Raw genomic sequence first — 25,616 nt, 5'->3', positions numbered from 1 at the left:
ACTTGAAGAAAGCTTTCTCTCTGTCCTTGCTTGGCAAGAACCACAAAAAATACACTTTAAAAAGCAAGGATGTCTTTATGCCAAGTGACCAAGAAACACCATGTCTACTTTGAATGCATTAGATCCCACGTGGATATCCTAGAAAGAATCTGAAAAAGAGGAGCATAGCTTATTGAAGCAAGTATTGAATGCTGAAGGACCAGGACAAAAACATGTACTGAAACTGCTTTGGACAACCATCACAGACAGCATCCTGGAGTTTCTTTTAAGCTTGCATTTCTTGTTTCCTAATGCTGATGCTAGAATACCCACAGCCATGCATTTCTGGACCCTGATATTCCTTCGAAGCTTCTCAGATATTTGGTCTCCTAACTAGGACAGCGAGATTTTTGTCTTTGCTACTCAAGACAGGATTCCAATGTTCTAGTCCGTTCTGATGTGCACACTTGGCATTACTTGAAGAGGAAGTGCCAATATTGGCCCACAATCCAAGTATGTACTTAGAAATATGTTCCATTTTAGCTTTAAGAGGACCATTAACTTTTGACATACATCCTTCCTAAAACTAGAGATTTCACTTTACAACATACAAAGAGAGCCACAATACTGAACAATAACAGCATCTGTGCATGAAACTGAAATAAGTTTATTTTGTTCTGGTTTTTAACTGAAGACACTAGTGCATAAACACAATATATTACTTTCTGTCTCTGTGTGTGTTTTGTTTATTTTACACAAGGCAAACAGTCATTTTGCTTAAATTCTATTGATACTTTGTCTAGGGATGCATTCTTGGCTATCTCTGTACATAAGTTTCTTGAAGACTTGCTTAACCAAGAGGAATTCTGAGGAGGGTTAAGCAGTCCCAAAAACTTATTTTCAGCTGGAGCAAGATAAACAGATCAGGCTACTACTAGAAGATTTTCCATTTTCAATTTTCTAGATATTTCTAAAAAAAAAAAATTCTTCTTGGGGGGGATGGGTCTTAAACCACACATCTCATTTTCTAGAAAAGAAAAAAAATCGGGGGGAAAAAAGTCTTCTGTGTGGTATAAAAATCCCCTGTTCTTCCAAATGCAGTCAAAACATAGTAGGCTGGACATTATAAAAATATAGGTTAAAAAAAATCAGATTTTTATGATGTTTTGTTTGAAAGTTTATGACTTTGCAAGAAAGCCTTCATGACCACAAATACAGTAAGTGCTAATAATGGAAATAGAAAACAAGAAAAAAAAGGATACAAAATAACCACAGTTCAGATATACTGTCATACTAGAAACATTACCTTACAGAACATGTCTCGGAGATCATCTTTTGGGTTAATCCACGATGCAACAGCATCACAAAAAAAAATAAAGTCCTATAAGATTAAGCAATCACATAGGTTAGGAACCTCACATTTATAGGTCTGAAAACAATGCCCAATGTTTGTTCTATGAACTATGCAGGGTATCTGATCCTAATTCACAACTGCTTTTAGTTTTATGCCTTTATTTTCTAGTTAATTCAGACAATAATGGTAAGCTATTGTATGTTTAAGTATATGGAAATAGAAATAGCTGAGTGTAGGAATACCTTTGTTTAATAGGATTTTTTATTAAATTGAACCACAGTTAAAAACACCCCAAACCAACAAACACCTCCTCCCCTCCCACACCACACTTGTCTAACTAATTTTCTTTCAGTACACATTACAAGTTTGAGAACCAATCATCTTAAGAACAATCAACAAACTCAGGATCACACTTGCAACTTACTCTCATGTATTTTCAGTTGGGAAAAAAGCCATTGCATTTCTTTAAGCAGAGCCAATAGTTGTTTCTGGGATACACAGAATGTGTACAGGTTCAAAACTAAAGCCACCCCAAAATCACTATTTTGCATTGCCTCCTACTATACCATTAAAACATCAGTCTTAATGATTAAGTTGATAATGCACATGTTTTTGGATAGGAACTGAGGATAACAACTACATAGGAGAAGAGTGGGGATAATGAAGAGAGTCCTTAATTGCTCCCTCCCTTTAAGCTGTGTGAACGAAAAAACAGACAGCAGAAGAGGGAAATGCTAAGTACAAGATAAGGGATAAGTGAAATGAACTGAAAAATTCAAAACAAGACAGAGGTTCAATTCTTGCATTTCAGGGAGAAGGATTCCAGGCAGAGGAGAGGGAAATTCACCTTTATTTTCCTCTTAGAAAATATTACCTTCGTACAGCTTTACCTTGGTGCTGCACAGACTAAAGAGCAAATCATATTCTATTCTTGAGATATACAATTTCTTTTAAAGGGATGCATCTTCCTTGTCACATTGACTATTTAAGCAATATATCCAAAGTTAAAAGTGAATCTTCCCTGCCCAAATTTTAAGAATGAAGGGGTGGTTATTGTTTTTGTTCTGTTTCTTTTTTAAAAAAGCCTAGATTGTATCTGAAGAATAGGTTTCAGTATGTCAGCTTTTGCCTTGTATTTTCATACTTGTCATCAACACAAAAAAGACTGATAGAAGTATCAAAATACAGTGAATCAAAGTTCATTATTGACATATTCCTTGTAAGTAAAAGACAAAAAATGAATTTAACAGTGCTGTCTTTTCCTCTCCATAAGTGATAATTACGGAAGCAGAAATCCTCAAGTATCATTATATGTATAATTTGAAATATAATACATTTTGGTCCCCTTGATGCCTAAAAAGAAGTTACAGCACATACTACTGGGAATCAACATCAAGCTAAATTTTTTCATACTCCATATACAGCTTTCACTAAATTTCACATGAGCAAAGAAAAAAGAAGATCTATTTATGTATCTTACTTGGACTACTCCACTGGGGTTGACTGAGATCATGGTACATATCCCACGGAATGCTGAATCCTTTTCCTCATTGTCTCTTATGTTTCGAAGAGAAGTGCACCTAGTAAGTTGGAAAGCAAAACTTAACTAATTCTATTACTTTTTCATTCAATCAAGTCAGGACTAGATGACAGCATTTGATGGAATAAGTCACACTGAAAAGATTATCTGAAACACTATTTTGAACACTTAGAAAGATACTTGTTGCACACAGTATTTACTAGTATATTTCCATTAGGTATCATCTACAGAATCTTGCTTCCTGTTGCACTATATACAGTTAGAAAGTGTGACCTGTATTCCATTAAATACAAAAGAAACACATATATAAAATAATTATAGAAACTATCATTATTAGAAGCGGAACATATAATACTATCACAATATGAATTATGTCAGATATCACTTAAAGAACAATTATTTAACCTTTACAGCAGCAAGCAAGCTATTTTATACACAACAAGTATAGAAATATATTCCTTACAGCAATTCGAGCCTCAGACTGAATTTTAAGTAAAGTAATGCACAGTTTAAATTTTTGAGTATTTGCATGCATTGTATTATCATTCTCGTGGATTTTTAAATGCTCTTTCATAGTCAAGCTTTAACACACAAGCATGTGACAATCTTATCCCATGCATAAATTAGTCGTTAGCCACAACATAAAGAATACATGACAGTGCTACTAAAAACTCACAAACCTGATAGGACAAGATTAGTCACATGGTTGGCAATGATTAAGGATTGAGATTTTGTAACCAACTGAAAATATATCTAAAAGTGAGATAGAAGAAAGAAAGAAAGAAAGTGAAGAAAAATGAATTAAAAAAAATTTTGAATAATACACACCAGGGTCTTATAAACTGCTGTAGCATGGGGGCCACCTCTTGAGGACAAACGTAACCAAGACGACCAATTGTTATTGCTAAGGTAATGCAATCACGGTTATACACCACCAAACGCCAACCAAGACATGAGCAAATGAGGGGGGAGGAGAAAAAATAAAGAAAAAACAACAAATAACTCAGAAACAGAAGCCAACAGAATCTGTATATGATAGTAAACATAAGATTTCACCAGTGCTGTTTACTACAACCCCTTGAATAAGAGGCAGCAACAAATATGGTATAGTCTCCAGGGTAAAAGAAAAATTAAAGAAGTAAATGAGAGAACACCAAAAAACACAATTTAAAATACAAAGGCTTTCTGATGTAAGCAGTCATTCTGCTCTCTTCAGAATCATCTCTTACAGTAAATTTACCTACTATGCACTTCAAAGTTTTTAATAAAAAGTACTATTATGGATACTATTGATAGAAAGGAATTAACCGTTTTCAGGTTTAGTATCAAGTAGTCCTAAATATTTTATTTTTTCAATATTTAGAATTCAAGATTTTAATAGGCCTACTATCTATCAGTAAAAATACATTTATAAACACTTTTACACTGAATACATTGTGGTCTATCTAATAAACACTAAATAGATTAAACACTCTCAAAGAGACACAAATATTTGCGTTCTTCATAATCTTGTAGAAAAATTAAAGTGGTTGCTAGCTCACAGCAACTGACTGGAGAAAATTAATTTTTTAATCAAAGTATTTCTCCTGTTCAGAAAAACTTCCTCATAAAAGTTGTATAATAATCTGACTTCTGATACAAAAGCATAAAGACAAAAAAAAGGTAAACTGCTTCTCTGAATGATTAGGTATTGTGATCCTTTGTTCTGAGGGCCAGACTGAAGATAATATCATCATGCAAGTGTGTTTTAATGGTGTTTGCTCAACTCACAAAAGATTAATCTTTAGAAAAAAGAGAAGGTGGGAAATAATGTATCAGGATTACTTGAAGCAAAATACATGAATAATACTAAAATCCAGCAGATTTATATGAAGCAGAGAAAAGAAACCTATGTTCAAGGGACATACTATGAACACTAATTAACAGGCATTTGTGAACAGTTTCATGAAACATGCAATAAAGCAGATGATGCTTTCTCCAATAAAAGTTCAGTGTAGGATACACTAGTGGTTTGAAATGTACCCATTCCATGAAAGCTGCATTTCACTGGTAATGTACTATTTTGCCCAGACATTACTTGATTTCAAATTTTCAGCAGATCTAACATAAAACTGCATTTGAAGTCATACTTTCAAATGAAAATGCACTTTTAAGGTTTATCTGTAAATTCTCACTGCTAGAGTCTGTATGAGGAATAGTAATTTCTGTCAAAGCTTAACTTTTTGGCATGAACTCATTATTTTCTATGAAACTATTTTACTTAAGCTGGTCTCATATGTTTCCATACCAGGAATCTTTTCATAGCTGATTACATAACAACCTACAGTAGAAAACATTAATACTCTTGCATGTACTAATGGCATGTAGCACAATATCTCACAACAAACTTATAATTACACTACACTCAACATTTATTTGCAGTTATGCATCTGCATTTAAAGTAACTATTAAGATACTAAAAAAAGTCAGTGTTTGGATGCCTAAAAAAATTCTTTAGCAGTGATGGAAGCAAACTTTTAGGTACTGAATGTTTCTCAGATACAGATATTACACATCCATCAATGCAGACGAAGGGGGTTGGGGGCAAGAGGTAAGAAAATTTATATTGCTATACTATTCCATGGTGCATTTCATAACAAGCAATTAGCATGAAAATTATCTTTTCAAAAAGCAGTGCCTATAATATGCCAGACAACTAGGCAATTTTTCCTTCAAGTTCACCTTCCATACTAAATGAGGGGATGGGGTGTGGAGAATACTGAAGGAAAAATATGCATAGAAAGAAATCCCAATTAATCTCATACTTAGCTCAAGCCCAAATGTAACTAGCACTGAATTTGCATAATTTTCAATTATGTCCAGTATAATAACTAAACTATCATTTTTCTTACAAGACAGTTTTCAAACAGAAAAAAGTCAAAAGATTCTCAATTAGTAAAATAGTAAACCTGAAACCTGTTAAATTATTTATAAAGTTTTACTGAACTATGGAAGGTGCTCTTCATACCAGAACATGCCCTCTATAAATGCAAAAAACGAAGCCTCAGAAATTCCAGTTCGATAAGGCATTTGGGGACTGCTTCCAATTTGGAAGGCAAAGCAGCTGGCCAGAACATAGAAACATACATGCCACTGTTAAGACGTCTTTTCAGAAATTTGTTATTAAGTGACCAGGTAATAGAAATTATAGATAATTTCAGTTATGTTGTGGTAAAACTGCCATCACAGATCTAGATTTTTGTGCATATTACTACAAATTAATATTAAAAAAAAGTGCATTATTGTAAATTCAAAGAGTTCATTATTTGTTATATATATGCCAATTACATTTGTTTCAAACACTAGACATATACATACAGTACACATGTAAGGACATGCATATATTAAAATCAGTGTGAAGCCACTAAGTCTTTAAGTGTTACTGCACACATCTGTCATATTGTATACACAAATAAAATTGGAAGAATACTTAAATAGATGATAAATATAAAATGCTATAAAGGTGAGAAAGCAATAACTTTAATAATCTAGATATATGATAGATGTTTTTCTGCAAGACTGAGACTTGTAAGAGTTTCTGCAAAACAGTTGTTTTTGCTTATAAAAGCCAAATATATAGCAATAAAATAAGTTCTTTTCAATTTTTTTAAATCATTGTAGAAAAAATAAGTTAATTCCCTTCACCACAAATGATTCAGTTTTTGGATACCTGTGTTCTCTAACAATGTCTTTGGTGTGTTGGGTCTGTTAATTATTTCTACAAGCTGGTGCAACACCATTGGAATATAATGCTGCATCTCTATACCTGAAACAGCCAAAAAAAAAAAACCATTCAGAAGAAAATTACCATTAATATACATAATCTATTTAGCTCTGGTACATCGAACTTACTGTCAAGGACAAGAATGTAAAACTTAATTAAAATTTTTAACATGAAAGCATCACTAGAAAAAAAAAAAAAACAACCCACAACAAACAAACCATTCTAAATATGCAAATATTCAAAGAAAAAAATCTTACCCATTTGGATGGAGATTTCTCCAATTGCCCAGGTGGCATTATTACACACAGAAATGAATTCAGGGTTTAGGTTTGTTCCCAAAATGGGCATGAAATCAGCTAGAAAGAACAACATTTTAAAATCTCATCACACAATACAACCATCTTGTTCCATTGCTGTAAGATCATGAGGAGAAGGAGTTTTTTAAAATATCATGTAAGCATATTTAAATTCTTGTAGAGCATTATACCTGAATTAACAAGAGCTGTATTTTTGCTATATATCAGATTAACCTGGATGATACAACCTAAGCAGATCAATGCAAATCCTTACAAACTATGATTTTAAAATATTTCTAATAGATTTTACATTTATGTAACTCTTTTTTATCCCCTTCCCGGGAGTAGGGAAAGAAAAGCACACCTGGATAGCTATGTATTCAGCTGTGCTAAAAAAAAATTAGCAAACACCTCTCCCCAAAACAAACACCCCCTTCAACAACAAAAACAAACAAAAAACCCAAACACAACACCAACCCCCCCAAAAAACCCCAACAGCCAACAACAATGAAGCCTAGAAAGCAAATCCCAGCCTTGATTAAAATGACATGTTATAATCTATCTTTGTGACTAATATTTAATTAAAATTTAAATTCCAAGCCTATCCAAGCATTCATAGATTCTAGTAGAGCAAAAAACCTACAAAGCAACTGTTCTAATTGAAGTCTAAGTACATTTGTTTTGCTGTATTCCAGCAAAAGAGGAAGTATGTTACATTATAAAAATCAAGCAACAAAATGAACTTTTGCACTGTCTACAAAAAGAACAACACATCTTAAACACAATTCAAAGGAGAAAAGACTACGGACCCTTGCTGATAAAGGAAAACGAAAATCTACAGCACCATGACAAAGTAAGCCACAGAAAAGGGAACTTAACAATGGCTAAACCAGCCTCCAATCAGTTTGTAAAACAAGTTAATTATTTAATATGTAAGAGAAACATACCGATGCAAGGCTTAACATGCTGAAAACACGCCTTTGTCAGATCACCTAACAATGCAAAAGAACTCTGCCGTACCTCAGGCATTTTATCCTAAAGAGAGGAAGAAAAAAACCTGACAATTCTAGAAGTGTTTCTGATTCTCTTAAGAAATAAAATTCTTGGATTAAACAGATTACTCATCTCACCTGCATACATTGGTACATTAGTGTCAGGATATTGCTGCAAGCCACTAGCTGTTCAATGTTGCCTCCAAGTCCTTCAGCTAAACCACTGAGTAAATCAAGAGCTACAATCATGAAATCTTTATCTGGAGCCTCATATTGGTCTGGCTGAGCATTGTGCAACTGCAACAAATAATTATGCATTTTCAAAATGAGTATTAGATTTTCTTAGGGGCATGCATAAAAGTAAAAACAAACAAAAAATTAAGTTTCAGAACTGCAGCTTCACTTAAATATTCAATAGTTAATACTACAAATCTCCCTGCAAACCCCTAACTTTACATTGGTTTAAGGAGATACTCTGAAAACATTGGAATAGCAATAGAAAAATACCATGGCTTGTGCAAGAGTCTTCTGCACCAGATTTACACAACGCTGGTACACAGGCTCACAGTACGGAAGAAATCCAGATTGCAAGGCAGTAGCAACTGACGACAGGCACTGGAATAAAATAAAGAAGAAAAAAAAAGCGAGAGACACTAACTTCCCTCACCTCTCCCAAGTACCTTTTACTTGTGTGAAGTAAATTAAAAGCATTTTAAGCATACCCACGAGTAACTGTTTAAGTAAAAACAACCTGGAAAGGTAGTACCAATTAGCTGAGGCAACCATCAGCTAATTGTACTCTCTCCTACATATGTCAGTTGCGAAAATTTCTCAGGAGCAGCATCTTCTTTGAGGTGCCAAGACAGTTCATATGAAGACAATTACTATAATTCAGCTAGCATTTACACTAAACTTCACTATCCTGACAATGTACAAGCCCTAATATTACCCAAGAGTTATGAAACGAATTTCTCTAGAAGTGTTTTCCTCCTTCACACTTGGAAAGTACAGAGAACAGACTACATTGCCTGGTTCATACCTTCAGCCTGTCGATAATTGTTTTAATGAAGGGAAAGCAAGAAGAGAGAGAAGACATGAACAACAGGGATGGAACAAGTTTTTAAAAACAAAGAATCCCCAAAAAACCAATCAAGAATGGCAGGAAAAAAATCTAAAATATTTCTACTAAACTTAATAGCATTTCCTCAGTTAAAAAAATTTCTTACTATTGTCATAATATTTTCTCCATAATGGGAAATACCTAACACTGACAGCATTTATAGTCACACTTCCTAGTAGGAACATCCTTAGTAAAAGAAGTAATTCCCAAAAGACACATATTCAAATTTTAACATTTACCTCTAATAAAGGGAAGAGATCTTTATCTTCATCCTTCAACATGTTCCACTTCTGGATTAATGGCGGCATTAGCATCTGAATATATTCCTGTTTAAGATGAAAATGCATCAGCTACTGAAACACTCAATTGCATACTAGTTTATTTAAAAGCTAGAAAATTTATATATTCTACTTTTTCAGGAAAAAAATTATATACTGTAATTCAGCCATTGTTAAAATATATAGAAGTAGTTGAATATTAGAACTTAAAATTTATGTCTTAAGATTTTTTGCTGAGGCACATAAATACCTTTGCAAAACGAATCTTTTCCTCCAGGTTTGGCTTCAGTCTAGCAACTTTTAATAGCTGCCTGGGTTGTTACATATCTATAGGATTGACTCAGGGGCTACAACAAATGTTTTTACCAGCAATGCAATCTGGCTATGCATCTGGCACCTGCTTTTCTCAATCATCTTCCATTGCCCTGATGCTACAACCCTATCCCCAGAAGTTCCTGAAACCTCTTCCTCATTCAACTACTCATCCATGAAGAAAGTAATTTTCTATCCCTCCAGAAATGCGCATTTACCAATTCTGTATAAAATGTTGCATCTTCCCTACCACTGCTGTCACAGTCACAAGGACATTAAGCAAGGCATCCATGTAGTACTGATGCTCCCAGAAAGTATCCAAAGAGACAACAGATGCTGCCAGCTAATGCTATGTCCAAAGGTACAATATTCTAAGTGACTGAAGAAAGTCCCACCATTACCAGGAGCTCCCATTTAGCTTCCTCCTGGTGCTGTCAAAAGTCAAGCTGGCCAGGGCCAGTGAGAGATTGGAAAAGATGCCCTTTGATAGTGTGGAGTCTTGAATGGCAAGTAAAATGCCATGGCAACAACCCAAATTGTTTTATTCTAGTTTGTCTATGTCATGTGAAGCACTATAGAGAAATAAACCAAATTTCAACAGCCATCATAAGATGCATGTGACATGTATGTATATCCTATTAATGAACATGTACACTATAAAAATCCCACTACATTTGCCTGTGCTCTCTGTGCTTTACTCAGAGGATTCTGTGTTTTTAGATATAAAATGCACATCTATCCCACTCTCGGATAAAGCAATTTCTAATGATGATGTGTTTCAATGCATTGGAAAGACACTCAGAGCAGTTTAGCTATACTGAAAGTGGTTACAAACAACAAAAAAAGTCATTAGAAATTAGCAAACACATTCCACCAATTTCTTTCATATCTATATTGATATATATATATCTCCTTTGAGCTGAAAAATTCTGAGAGCAAGGAAAAAAAAGTCACAATAATGAGAAGCACATTTTGCAAGCCACCAAATGCAGAATTATTTATTTAAAATGGGGAATATTTGTGTAGTGTGACAATTACATACAGTCTATGTATATTACATGTAAATATTTATTATTATTAAATCCAGTATTTTTGTTTTATAACATATAAAGCACATTACAAAAACCACTCAACCAGTTTTTCAATATATGATGAGTACTCACAGGTTTATTTAGATGATGTCCTACAGAATCTGCTAGAGTTCCTATAGCATCATAAAGAATGAGCAGGTTTTTATGCTGGTATTTACTAAATGCGAAGACCAACGTGTCAAGTATATATGCAAGATAAGGAACAAGCTCTGTACAAGCCTCCTCTTCAAGAGTAGCAAAGGCACTGAATGACAAAAAGACCCACCCCAAATAGTTTAGTCAGTATCTTGTAAAAAACAAAACAAGACCACCCCAAAATGCCCCACACTACCCATTCCTGTTTAAACATAGAACTGTGTTTAGTCTTTAAATTCATCCAAGTTATGTTTTCAAAATGGTATTATTGAGACAAACTCAATCTATTTTGATTGAACACAAAGATTCAGCTCTTAAACTGTGATGAGCAAAATTTTAAAATATTCCGGTAAAAACCTTTTATGTATACATGTTACAGATCTAATCCTGCTTTTTGAAGAAACTTTCTAGGCAGTCTGCTGTGTACTCCTGCCCCACACAAACTGACATGTAAAAGCTTTATTTGCTGAGCTTCCTGCACAAGTGGTATACCCATTCCATTAATGGTATGTCAATTCTTCTTTTCTTTTTTTTTTTTTTTTAAATATTGGCAGACAAGGGACAGAAGGCAATCTTACCTCCAAGGATCTCCTTTCAAGAAAAAGGGAATATCCCATGAAATAATTGTAACCCAAAATTTTTGGTAACCCTGAGCTAAATATAAACACTGCTAATGCAATGATAGGATAGTTTTCCAGTATTGACCTTGCTCATAGGCCTATAAAAGCCAGATTTCTGGTCAATAAAACTTCAAATATTGAAAATAAACAGGTGTGATATACAGACAATTTCTTTTACTGCAATAGATTTAGTTTGTTTTTCATATATTCTAAAAAGAAACTGGACAAGAGAAAGATAAATTATCAATTTTTGTTTTACTACAACTCAGTCGTGACGATTTCAGAAGCTGAACCCACCCCAATTTAAAAGGAAAAAAAAATACATTAAGAGCTAGAAATGGAGTTATAGATTAATCAGTTAAGGCATTAAAATATTTTCCCATGAAAAAGCAGTGTCATGGATAGTACTTTTTGTTTAAGCTTTGGCTCACCTGCAGGCAGCTTCTTGTACTCTCTTGTTGCTATCCAGAATGCGCTTTAGCAACTCAGTCATTAATGGCTTCAAGTATGTGTCTGGGGGTTGACTAACTACCCAGTGTGCATAGCGACTAAGAGTCCAGCAAGTGATGGAGCGCACAAGAGCCTTTTTATTAGAAAGGCACTGAATAAGGTGAGGGATCAGCTCAGGAAGATATGGAATCATACCCTGCATGCAGCCTAGAAAGAAAAATATAGCTATTACAGTATGAGAATTAGAAAACATAATAGAACTTTTTGTTATTTCCTAGAAGGGATATATTTTCATCCTCTATCATGTAGTAATACATTTTAGCAATATATGAAGCAAGTCTACCTAATTTATGTTAAATCCTAAAAAGAAATCACACCATAAACAGTAATTAAAAACCCCAATTGAATTTATATTCATTCCAACTACATTTCTACTTCAGTGCTTCCCCAATCCCCATAAATTCTGCTTTATTAAATGGAGTATAGCAAGAACATCGAAATAAAATTGGTTTACAAAGCTTGGAAGTCTTATGCCAGTCTACTCAGTGACCAAGACAACAAGTAGAGAAAGATTAGGCCTTGATAACTAATCATCATATCATTAAAAAAGATTTCTTAAAAAATATAATTTTCTTCTTGTTTTCTCCTACTGTAACACAAATACTGACCAACAATAAAAGCTGCACACTTCGAGTCAGCAAGGGCAGTAATACATTGAGATTTGCAAGAAGTACTTTTACCTTGCTTGACTTGAAATCAAAACACACAAAAATGATTTCCAGCAACAAAGAAAATATATGTTCACTAGGCACTGTAAGAATAGATAGATAATCCAGGCATGGACCCAAACATATTCCTTCAATTTGCAAAATGGACTGAGATTATGGATATACAGGCAAAGAGCCAAGACTGTAAGTAAATACAAAGAAATGGAAGTTAACATATTTAAATCAGAGAGCCATCCACAAAAAGCAGCTCAGGGCACTGAAGTCATGGGACTTGTCTTCTCCATTTCTGAAAACACTGAATGAAATGTAAATATTCCAGTTGTATCAAATCAAGGTAGTATTTCATGAGAGACCAATAAATATATGCTACAGAGTTAAGAAAAGGAGGAATAAAAGAAATTATCTAAGTTATTTAAGTCTCAAAAAAATGCACAGATTTGAAAATGAAAAGTTAAGCAAGTAACTGCAGTCATCAACTAGTAGATGTAGAGATTAATCACTAAAAAATAACAGCTAAGGATGTATACTTGCTTGCACAACTAAATTTACCTAGAAGGGATCCCAGAGCTGCTTTAGAACCAATAAAAATTCCGTAACCTGATATGCACTGTTGCCTTACCTTCAGCAATTGCTCCAAGAACAAGGATACCAGATTCTTTAACTACCCATTCGGGGTGGAAAAGCAATTCCTTCAAAAGGGGCAAGATGTGTGGCAGAAGTTCATCACGAAATACATTAGCCAGGACATCTAGAGCAGCAGCAGAACATTTCCCTGTGGGGAATTAACAATGTTAATCTTCTTATTATACAAGCAGCCATAGATAGACAGTATGATCCTCAGTTTAACTTGGAGCTGCTAGGGTATCAGGAGGAAAGATACTTTAATTTCATTACAATACACAGGGATCGATTGGTACAAAGCCACGGCTTTTAGAGAGCCATTTTTGCAGCATTTTTATAGCCACTAAAAGGACTTGTACATTAGGGATATTAAAACACTCACTGACAGGAGCCACACCATTATATTGCGACATTATACACACTACATAATTTCAGGATGGTGTAACACTACAAAAGAGGGAAGGTCTGTGACATGAATGCAACATAGCAGAGAAATTAAGGAGAAAGGAGAAATAGCCAAAAAATACTAGCAAGTGATTAAAAAGAAAATGTTCAAACATGATCGGGCTCAAAGCAAAAACACGGCAAAATCATCAATCCCTAGAGACTGAAAGAAATTTGCTGACCTCTGCTCTGAGCTTACTCCTAATTCCATGATGCACCTATACAAAGAACACTACCTCGAAATTTGTTTGAAAGTTTTTAATCTCATATTTTAGCACACAAAAGCTCTGTCCTGGGTTGCAGTGTATTCTATTACCATCCTCATGAGCTGTTGAAACCAGGTGGGGCAGTGTTTCCTTGCCTCCTCCCTCCGGACTATCTTCTGTTAATGAGCCCATCAACGCCTGGCCTCATGACTTATCATCCCATTGTGAGATGCTCCACCCAGAGGGAGGAACCAAGCATTCCATCCTGGATATAATCTGAGATTCTGTGTTACAGCGAGGATTACTGTAACACGCCTATATCAAACCAGGAGTCCCGTGGAAAAGAAATATATATGGACAGATTCTTGGTAGATGTTTCAGAGATGTTTATTTCTCCAGCCGCATGGCCGGAGCTCTGCCGAGGAACCCTCACCATCCGGACCCGAGGGTCCTCCCCGTGCAGGGAAACACAAACCAACCAATGGGGAACGAGGCTGACCAGGGGCTTGGGAAACCCCGTGCCTCCCCTCAGGACCCCTCTCCCAGGGCTACATGGCAGGGGGAGGAGACCCCGACATTTCACCCGGTTTTTTTTAACAAAAGAGATGTAAAGCTTAACATTGAAAACAACTGGATAAACATAACAAGAACAGTTTCAAAACAAAACAAGCCACCCTCCTGAGTCTTTAAATGTCCAAACAGATTCTCTGGAACATCTTAAGGCTGACAGAAGGGGGACAGGACTCTCTAAGCATGCTTTGTGGGGAAACTGAGGCAGGAGAGGGTTTAATTTCTTCCCTCCCCCTTTTCATCCCCCACTTGGCATTGGAAAGGGATTTTTGGGGAAACAATTGGCAAAGGCATGGTTTTGTGAGGGAAACCATGGGTGAAAAAACAGATTGGGAATACACTGGGGGTAATGCGACATAGGGTAAAAGGGAGAGGTGGGATTAGGAAAGGAAGACTGTAGGGGGGGCTTACAATGGAGATATTGTCTAACATGACTACGATTTTTTGCATATATACTGCCTTTCACAGGAACACCATCAGGCCCAGTGACCTGCGATGCTTGTAACCCTTTTTCTACTTTGTATAATTTTGAATTCCACCACCTCCCCATCTCCCAAGTTTGGGATGCATTTTTCGGGGTTATTCTTTTTAATAGCAGTTCTATGCACGAATATGTCTTGCTGGTTGTCACATCTCGTTATAAAACCATAATTTTGTTTAACATTATACCATTTTACTATCCCTAAGATCTTAGCTACAATGGTATTTTCCTTTTTCCGAGTTGCTGCTGTTTTCTGTCTCGCTGCATCTTTGCTCTCTCTTTCGGTCGCTCTCGTGTTGGAATTGTTGGGGCCGCTCGTGCCTGCGCGCTCTTCCCGGGGTCGCGTTCAGGGCTGCGCGGGCCAGGCTGGGCTGCGCCGCTTAGTTCTCCGTGCGTTGCCTCCTCTGGTCGCAGCTTCGCTGCCACTGCCAGGCGCTGCATCTCGGCCGGAGCCCTGAGCGACGACCCCCCCCCGCCCTGCTCCAGCGCGTGTTTCGGCTGGGCGCGGCTCCACTCCACTGCCACCAGCCACCGCCCGCACACCGCCCCTCTCGGCCGGGCGTTCACGGGGCTCGCTCCACCATGCGCTGAGCGGGGCTGGGTGGGCACTGCTGGGTCGTGCCGCTCTCGCTGCACCTGGCTCCGCCACCGACACTGCGGCTCGCGTGGCTCCGCCCACGCATGGGAACTGCCTCGCTGCTGCTCGCAGAGCACTCAGTGCACGTGGCCGAGGCCGCACGGTCCCTGAGGCACGCTTCCCTTCACCAGGACACAGCTGACATTGCTCAACAGTCTCGGTAATTAAATAATATTCACGAAAATATTCTTCCATCGGCATGTATTTTGACTCAAAAATTAACTGTGTCCAAACGGTGTTCCAAAAGTCTTTGGTAAGTATTAAATCCCAAGAAACATAGATAAAGTTCTTAAACAACCATGAAAGGAAATGTTTCAGTTCTTTTTGAGCTTGAATCAAGCTAAAATTTACAAATTGTTGTTCGAGAATCATTTTAAGATAAATGTCCATATGCGGCTCTGAAAGCCAAGTCTTCCCACAGTTCCTCCATAGTTTAGATATGGAATAGCAAAACAAAACCAAGAGGAGGAATCCAAAGTTTCTAGGGTTTACTCACACACATCAGTCGCTTAGGGATTGGGGATCGTTCTGCTCTCAATTCTCCACCGTTACAGCGGGGATTACTGTAACACGCCTATATCAAACCAGGAGTCCCGTGGAAAAGAAATATATATGGACAGATTCTTGGTAGATGTTTCAGAGATGTTTATTTCTCCAGCCGCATGGCCGGAGCTCTGCCGAGGAACCCTCACCGTCCGGACCCGAGGGTCCTCCCCGCGCAGGGAAACACAAACCAACCAATGGGGAACGAGGCTGACCAGGGGCTCGGGAAACCCCATGCCTCCCCTCAGGGCCCCTCTCCCAGGGCTACATGGCAGGGGGAGGAGACCCCGACAATTCTGAACACCACAGACACACCTTTCCACTGGATTCCCAGAGGACAGGAGCTACATAGCCACCACTGGACCTTCTGAGGAAGAGCAGGCCCTTTCTACAGGATCACTGCTTCAACAGAACCACATCCATCACTTCAGGGGGACTGCAGCTACCATTTTATCAGACTGCCACCACCACCCTGACTAACAGGGTGTCAGGTTGTATCCTGACTCTGTCAGTTTAACCCAGTGTTTTCTGCCTTTATTTTTTTAAATTTTATTTTGCTATTAAATTGTTATTCTGACTTGGTGTCTCCCACTAGTTTGTTTTCAAACTAGTACAAGCTCATAAAAGAACAGCTTCAAAACATGATTCAGAAATCCTTACTCTGGTTTTCTGCTGTGGGGCTGACGTCTAGAAAAATAATGCTAAGATGGATTTATAAAGAATGCTTGTATTACAGAATTTATACTGCATTTTTCCTGCTTATTATGATCTCAGTTCCTTGATCCAACTGAAACAAAAGTATATACAGAACAGGTAATGAGGCAAAATATGTGTAGCAAATGTAACATGCAAAAATCCTAAACTGGATCTAACTGCTAGTGGGCCCAAACAAGACACAGATAATTTTTCAGTTGGGAGGCAGCAACTACTAGAATTGATAATAAATACAAATTTTTTTCTACTCTGCTTCTAGATGATGTCCAACAGGTTTGAATAAAATCAAACATGAGTCCTCAACTCAGAGCAGATCTCCACTAAAAAACAATAATAAACACCACAGATTCCCCAAGACCAGCACCTGCTGCTTCAGCTTAGACTGTTTCAGCTTTCTACTAGAGGAAAAAAAGGTGGGCTCCCATATTTAGTTACCAGGTCTCATTAGTAACCAATGCTGCTGTCAGGCTGTGCTGACATTTCCGTTCAAATTGGAAGTCAAATATAGAGCACTGGATAAGAAATAGGGCACACAATTGTGAAATTCAGATAATCCAAATTCTCTCAACTACAGATGACATACATCAAAACAGATTTCTTAACTGTTCTGCTCTCTTTCCTAGCCAGCTTTAGTTTCCTCATCTTCCTAACCAGAACTGTGGACCACAGAGCACCCTCTGTCATTTCAGCTATGTTTTCCAGAAAATATTGATTTAATTTTGCAATCTCTATACACAATGACAACAAGAATAGCATTATGAATTTAAAACTATAAAAAATATACTTTACAAAGGAAAATATATTTGTGCTTTTTGTCTTCTAAATTAACAATAACAGTAGTATTAGTATTATTTTAAAATTTAGATATGTCTCAAAGTTGTTTGATCCATAAGCTTCAAGGCACATTCATCTGTACTACATCTGAACCACTGGTAATAGTGTTCAGTTGGAGAAGGAAAAAATTGAACACAAACCAGATTTAGAGGGAGGACTGAACTAAAAGAAAGCATTATTAAGCTAAGAATAATGTGTAAGATTGTCTTGGATCTGGCTGAGCTGGAGTTCATTTCCCCATAGTAGCCCTCACAGTGCTGTACTTTGCATTGGTAGCTGGAATAATACACCAGTGTTTTGGTTACTGCTGAGCAGCACTGGCACAGCATCAGCGCTGTCTCTCAAAATTCCATCCCCCATCAATAGGGTAGGGATGGGCAAGATCCTGGGAGGGGACACAACCAGGCCAGTTGACCCAAACTGACCAAAGGGTATTCCATACCATGTGATGTCAGCTCAGATATAAAAGCTAAGGAAGGGAGGAGGAAGGGGAGGCATTCATTATTTACAATGTTTGCCTTCTGGAGCAACCCCTACGAGTGCTGAAGCCCTGCTTCCTGGGAAGGGGCTGAACATTGCTCACTGATGGGAAGGAGAGAATAAACCTATTTTGTTTTCCTCTTTGTTTGTGTGCACATAAACTTTCACTTTTGCTTTAGAAAACTGCCTTATCTCAACCTACTAGTTGTTTCCCATCTTATTTTATCTCCCCTGTCCAGCTGGGAAAGGGAGTGATAGAGCGTCTTGGTGGGCACCTGGCATCCAGCGAAGGTCAACCCACAACAAAGATTTTTTTTTTAATAAACAGCAATACATGTCTTGTATTACCTTGTAGAATTAAAATTCAAAATCCAAAGCTTCTGTTGAATTGCCTCTAGTAGATGTTTGCAGCTCTATTGGCCATATTTAAAATAAGTTTACAGGTAGCTAGATTTTTCAATAGCTATATAGCCAAAACATCACCTGAAAGACTCCCCTCCTGCCCAAAACACCAATTATATCAGCAGATAGTTAGTTTTCTATTCAAAAGCAAAGCCTCAGTATTCCTATACAAAAACTCCTCTGTTTACTGTGGTTCTTGTATTATGCAAGTAGCTATATTTTAAAACATTTTACACATTACTTTGACATACTTAAATTCCAGTCAGAGATAGTATCATCATCATCAAGATCATTGTCATCATCATCATCATCTTCAATACGATCTTCTTCATGTGGCTGAGCTACTGTCCGTGAACGATGAAAACGAGGTCTTATGTCCTGTTCACTATCTGGAATAGCTTCATCTTCTTCAACATCCCCCTGTCAAAAAATGTTTTATCAGATAAACCAGTGCAACTATATTGCTCAAGGAAGTTAAGAACGTAGTGCAAATTTTAGTTCAATATTTTATAAATATGTGAAAGATTCGCATCCCACTTGTGCTGCCTAGCTAACTAAAAATGCCATCGTTCCTGCATTGTGATACAGTATTTACCAGAAAAATTTCAGGAAAACAGAAGCAACAGAGGTAATCTCGCAGAAAAGCACAAAGTACTCTTCTTGTTAAGAAATTACTCTTGATGGGAAGGAATTAGAAAGAAGAAGAGATAGAGAAATTCTAGTACACAGACACATTCTAAAATGTTGTGATGGAAAAAGCAGTGTAGTTCAAGCTAGAAGGGCATTAAAATTAATTCTGATAATTTCTTTATAGGCTGCTTTGCTGCAGTAATTCATGGGTAAAAGTATCCCAGCTCTGCCAAAATTGGGTGGAAGGGGAGAGGAGCAAAGCAGGAAAACCCACAGATTAATCTCCAACAAACATGGCAGCAGTCGCATTCAGTTTTTGGAACAGCACACCTTGCCCCAGAAAGCTAAATCTCCATTGAACAGATGGCAGACCAGATCTGGTCTACCAGCTCAACCATTCTGATATATGAGTCAGAAGCTAACCAGATATTCTTACTGAGTATAAAAGAAAGGAATGCTTACCTTTAACAGAATAATATCAATCTCTGAATATTTCATACCATTTACCAGCACAGGTATCAGTCTACAAAGAAATATTGATACATGTCAAGAAGGAAGACCCTGGTAACTACAGGCCTGTCAGTCTCACTTCAGCACCTGATAAAATGATGGGGAAAGTTATTCTGGGACTTATTGAAAAACACTTGAGAGACAATGCAGTCATTGGTCACAGCCAGCACGGGTTCACGAGAGGGAAGTCCTGCTTAACCAACTTACTTTCCTTTTACAACAAGGTCACCCATCTAGCTGACAAAGGGACACCAGTGAGGATTTTTGGATTTTTAGCAAAGCTTTCGATATTGTCTCTCACAGTATTCTTCTGCACAAAATGTCCAGCACACAGCTAGAAAGGTTTACAATAGATTGGGTGAACAATTGGCTGACAGGTCGGGCTCAAAGGGTTATAGTAAATGGTGTCACATCAGGCTGGCAACTGGTTATCCGTGGATTCCCCCAGGTTCAATTTTAGGGCCAGTGCTCTTTAATGTTTTTATAAATGATCTGGAAGCAGGAAACAAATGTACATTAAGTAAGTTTGCTGATGATACTAAAGTAGGAGGAGCTGTGGACTCCCTGGAGGCAGAGAGGCCCTGCAGAGAGACTTAGACAAATAAGAAGGCTGGGCAATCACCAACCATATGGAGCTTAACAAAGAAAAGTGCCAGATTCTGCACCTGGGACTGGGCAACCCTGGATGTACAGAAAAACAGGAGAACAAGAGGCTAGAGAGCAGCACTGCAGAAAGGGACCTGGGGGTTCTGGTCAATGGCAAGTTGAATGTGAGTTAGCAGTGCCCTGGCAGCCAGGAGGGCCAACAGTGTCCTGGGGCACATCAGGCACAGCATCGCCAGCTGGGCAAGGGAGGCGACTGTTCTGCTCTGCTCTGCACTGGGGCAGCCTCACCTCGAGTGCTGTGTGCAGTTTTGGACACCACAACATAAGAAATATATAAAGCTATCAGAGAGCATCCAAAGAAGATGGTGAAGGGTCTTAAGGGCAAGACTTATGAGGAGTGGCTGAGGTCACTTGGTCTGTTCAGCTTGGAGAAGAGAAGGCTGAGGGGTGACCTCATCGCAATCTACAACTTCCTCAAGGGGGCCAGTGAAGGGGGAGGTGCTGATCTCCTCTGGTGACCAGCAATAGGACATGAGGAAATTGAATGTAGCCACATCAGGGCAAGTTCAGACTGGACATTAGGAAAAAGTTCTTCACTGAGAGGGTGGTCGAATCACTGGAACAGGCTCCCTAGAGAAGTGGTTACAGCACCAAGCCTGACAAGAGTTCAAGGAGCATCTGGACAACACTCTTAGTCATATGATTTGGTGTTAGATAGTCCTGCGAGCAGCAGGGAGTTGGACTTGATGATCCTTATGGGTCCCTTCCAACTCAAGAGATACTATGACTCTATGTCAAAATAACACATAAATAAAGCAAGCTGGTTTTCAGTTAGCTGGTCCATAATTTTGGCTGTAACCACACTCCCCCCCCCCCAACAACAACAATAAAAAACCAAACAAAAAACCCCAGACAAAAACTTAGCCTGATAACAAGTCAGTACCTTAACCATACTCCATTTCATGAGTTTCATTAATACTTTGTAATCTGAAAAAGTGTTAATTTCTAACTAGATGTAGCCAGATGGCACAACTGAGTTTTACACTTTAAAAATAGGATATTCTTCCACATGATGAAATCTATTTTGAAGTACCTTTCAGAAATTAAGTCAAAAGCTTTTCATTAAGAATTCACACTTCCAAAACATGCTTGATAAACAAGTTATTACGTTGGCTCTCATGTATACTATTTGTCACTTTACTTACCTGTGGCTGAAAACTCTTACCTCACTACTCTTAAGGATGGAAGTCTAACTACATCGAGCTCTCCTATCCTTTTGTGATTACTTCAAGTATCACTCCTTAAGACAAGTCCCTGGCATTGCAGAGATCTTGACATAAGTCATTAGTCTATATTAGAACTTTACTTAGTTATTAAACTGGTTATGGCCATGGGTCTCCAATGGTATTGATGTATGGCAAAAACAAAGTACTAGGGAAAAAAAGTCAAGTATTTCACATATAAACATATTTGTTACAAAAAAAAATCCATAAAAATAAATATATGTATTACATGCCAAATCGAGCTAATACTGAAATCACCATGGACTGACCAAGCACCAGCAACAGACTCAGTCTCTCTATATTCTGCAGCTGAGGAGTATTGTTTCTGAAGGTATTCAGGCCAGCAATAATAGTCATGCATCTCAATGGCAATATGAACTAAACAAAAATTTCCCTCAAACTACAACTGGAACATGGCATTAACCTGTGTATAGGCACAGAGGCAAGAGGCGACCACACCACTGCTCTGTGGAGCAAGAGAGATTGATTTTAGTCATGGGGGCATTGTGGTGGTGCATCCCCCCCATCCTTGGGCCTGCCCTACGACCTCAGAAGCTCTGGACAAGTCTTGACCAAACCAGCTGAGCGGTGAAGCATCCCTTGACCATACCAGTTGGGCACTGAAGCGTCTCTGACTGTGCTAGGAGCTCTTGCATGATATAGGTGGGAACAACATTGACCATAGCAGGAACATCATCTGCCTGACCAAAGTGAAGAACAAGGATAAGCAGTTATCCTTGTTAGCCTTGGTAAATAATTTACCTGATTCATAGCCCAAGTGAAGTGGTACCATTGTTACAAAACCTTTTTAAAATTAATCACAGCCCAAGTGGAACGGTACCATTGTTACTGGACTTTCTAGAAAAAAAGCCCGGTAGTTACCGACTTGGGTCAGTGAGGCCCTTCGAGCTCTCCTGGACTGCAGTGGGCTGAGTCAGCACCGCCCTCTGAGTGGGGCCTCTCAGAGCTCGCAAACCCTCAAGTTTGTGATACTCGAAGGACCATCGCTGACGATGAGGCCTAGGCTGATATTTCCCCCCCCATCTCCATGCTCCTCCAGGTGCAACCCTTGCCTGTTGGGAAACGCAAAGGGAATTGACGCATTTCACTGAACCCAAGGGGAATTTTCTATAGGTACATTTACACACATAGAAATAGGTGCACACATGGGTTTACCTGTGCATGTGCAAATTGATCATGGTATGAATGTTTTTATAGTGAATCTATAATTAAGTCACTGTTATAACTGTAATAAATCCTACTGAATCACTTTTTAAATGTTAAATTAGTCAATGATTAAGTGCTGCTAAAGCCTTCTGCACCCTTATCTTTTGTATCCATATCCTTTGCACCCTTACCCCCGTTTGCATTCCCAGTCTCCATGCAAATCATTCTAAATTGATTCTAATCCAATTTTCCTATGTATGCTTCATCTATGTAGTAATAGAGTGAGTCTTGTGTTGGGGTTTTAGTTTAGTCCTAGTTTTTTTCCTGTTAAAGGAATTTTTTCCCATATGCATGTTGCTAGGGGACAAATGGCTATGCTTAAGAGAAGACAAAAGACCTGGCTACTCTTTTGTTTCACCTGGGTGTGGGGTCAGTTCGCTCTCTGCGTTTGGAGAGAGAAGCTGCAGAGAAAGGAGCTGCTGGTTCTTTTTCTTCAGCCGTTTTTCTTTTCTGCTGGAAACAACGCTGGGATCCCAAAGCTGTTTTCCCTGCTCTGCTGGAGGCTGGGCTGTGGCCGCCCTGCCCCGCTGCTGCTTCGAGCCTTTGCTACGCTGTAGCCGTGCTTGCCCTGCCTGCCCGACCTCCGGGGGGTTCCCCGTTTGGATATATCTCGTCTGTCCTCTGGGATCTGTGCTTGTCCCTGCCGCTCCAGCCTGCCGCTCCAGCCTGCTGTTCCCGAGAGTCCAGCCGGACACCAGGATCGGCTCCCCAGGGGTTTGTGAAGCCTTTGTTCCATCATTCCCCGGGATCCCAGGCCACCGGTGCTGCGTGCTCCCCGAGCTCGCTCCGGAGCGCCCCCTGCAGCCGCGGGGGAACCATCGCACCTGCCCTGCTCACCGGGAGCCGCCAGCGCCCCTGCCGGATGCAAGTAGAACTGCAGCCGAGGGGAAAGGGCCCGACAGCCGAGAAGGCTGGGACTGGGTTTGTGATTGTTTGCTGTTACTGCCATAGTTATTGTTGTTTTGTTTGACTGATTATATATAATAGTAAAGAACTGTTTTTCCTATTTTCCCACATCTTTGCCTAAAAGCCCTTGATTTCAAAATTATAATAACTCGGAGGGAAAGGGGTTACATCTGCCATTCCAAGGGAGGCTTCTGCCTTCCTTAGCAGACACCTGTCTTTCAAACCAAGACACCTTGCCATCGAACTCTGTAAAGTCACACTTTCACAAATACATATTAAAACTTGCTTTTTGCCAATACCTTTGATGGTGACTCTGAGCAGCTGAAACCACTTGTTCGCAACAATTACCTTTTGAACTTTCAATGAAAGAATAGTAAGTATTCAGATTAACACTCATTACTTGGCATTTCTGCAGCATACTTCATGAAGTATGCAGGAGGTATATATTTTATAAAAAACCTACAGGAGCAAAATGAACAAGATATTAAACAAATCAATTGTTAGAAGACCTTGTCCTGCTTAATCTAATATAAAAAAATCAAGGTTCTCATCCAGTATTGTCAAATTTATATAGCTCCCTAATTAAAAAGACTCACCAACAAACAAGTTGCTTTTAACAAATATGACATTGAAAGATAAGAGATATGTAATGTTACTCTTATCTCTTTTACTAGAAATTTAAAAGCTCCTTAAAAAAACCCAAAAACCAAGGATGAAGCTGTTGTAATGTCAATGTTCATGTAGGACAGAAGAGGTTTACAATTTATACTGAGAAGGTGACTAGTATTAATATGTGTGTTGGGAAGGAGGTAGGTAGAATCAAGAACTGTGCTATCATTCTTTTGTATTTTGAGCTATAAGAGTAGGATTTAAGTAAAAACATTTTAAAACTCAAAAATGATTTTTCATAACGTCGGTTCTTCTGTTTTTAATTCCTATTCCTGTACTGCTACAGCAGCTGCTTTAATCTAAATTCTGTTTTCTAAATGCTTATGTGTAGTGGTTTATTATTATGAAAACTGAAATTTGGAAAGCCCCTCCCTTTTTTTTTAAATTGCATTACATCTAAAATGGTCATTTTGGCTGAAACTAATGCATCTTTTCTCTCAACACTTTCACTGGAAGAGCAGAATCACAGACAGAACTGCTTTAGTGTTTTCAAAAACCTTCCATGCATATATCAAAAATTGGGTCTCCATTTACTGGGAACACTGAAGAATTTGTTTCCTATTGAAAAAGTCTTTAGTCTGGAAATAAGTTATTAGCACTGTTGAAGACATGCAGATGTTTAAATCTCAAACATGGGTATTCAATTCCTGTTCAATCAAGGATCTAAATTTTAAGGCTTAGGATAACTTTTTGAAACTTACAAAAAAGTTTTTGAAGCTTAAAAAAACTACTGTCAGTCTGAAGAACCATGAAAAACACATTATACATGCTTTCAAGCTTAAATTGCCGTGGCAATTGATATGAAATTGATTCCTAAATCTAAATGATCTTGTAATTTTTTTATGTTCTTCATAAAGATGAGGAACCCCTGTCATGACTATGCACATAGAAGCATTGCACAGAAATGCTCACAATAGCAGTTGTCAAGAAAACATGTTCATGGTACACCGGATATTATAGGTAACATCACATGGAGATGTTTGTTTAAGCCTAAGCACGTTAGTATACCTTTGCATCCATCTGATACTTAACAGGATGTTAAGCTTGAAATAAAGCACCAGTGACACAGTTTAGGTTGCCTCGAGACAAGTCTAAAATCCTCAAAAGTCTTTTCAGTGACCTCTGTGATACAGCCATTTTTAATATGCACAAGAACTAGCTACAAGAAACTCCTCCCAAGCATACAGCAAGCTAG

General features: G+C 38.2%; 1 protein-coding gene across 3 annotated transcripts in view; it reads right to left on the bottom strand.

The window, feature by feature from the left end:
* Positions 1-25,616, bottom strand: part of LOC116437444 (transportin-1-like) — a 142,469-nt gene that overhangs the window by 13,416 nt on the left and 103,437 nt on the right. For 2 of the 3 annotated variants that reach the window (XM_032095087.1, XM_032095088.1), the window contains 14 exons: positions 19,683-19,743; positions 18,842-19,010; positions 13,278-13,430; positions 11,912-12,137; positions 10,798-10,969; positions 9,284-9,370; positions 8,432-8,539; positions 8,063-8,221; positions 7,880-7,967; positions 6,894-6,992; positions 6,583-6,678; positions 3,702-3,777; positions 2,814-2,913; positions 1,286-1,360 (listed from right to left, as the gene is read on the bottom strand). In XM_032095087.1, coding sequence (XP_031950978.1) covers positions 1,286-1,360; positions 2,814-2,913; positions 3,702-3,777; positions 6,583-6,678; positions 6,894-6,992; positions 7,880-7,967; positions 8,063-8,221; positions 8,432-8,539; positions 9,284-9,370; positions 10,798-10,969; positions 11,912-12,137; positions 13,278-13,430; positions 18,842-19,010; positions 19,683-19,743 — 1,669 coding nt within the window. The remainder of the gene's footprint in view (positions 1-1,285; positions 1,361-2,813; positions 2,914-3,701; positions 3,778-6,582; positions 6,679-6,893; positions 6,993-7,879; positions 7,968-8,062; positions 8,222-8,431; positions 8,540-9,283; positions 9,371-10,797; positions 10,970-11,911; positions 12,138-13,277; positions 13,431-18,841; positions 19,011-19,682; positions 19,744-25,616) is intronic. The other variant, XM_032095086.1, reaches the window with a different exon arrangement.

Source organism: Corvus moneduloides, chromosome W, assembly GCF_009650955.1.
Source record: "Corvus moneduloides isolate bCorMon1 chromosome W, bCorMon1.pri, whole genome shotgun sequence".
Taxonomy (NCBI): Eukaryota; Metazoa; Chordata; class Aves; order Passeriformes; family Corvidae; genus Corvus; species Corvus moneduloides.
The sequence above is the reverse complement of the archived record's forward strand: the minus strand, read 5'-3'. Positions and strand labels throughout refer to the sequence as shown.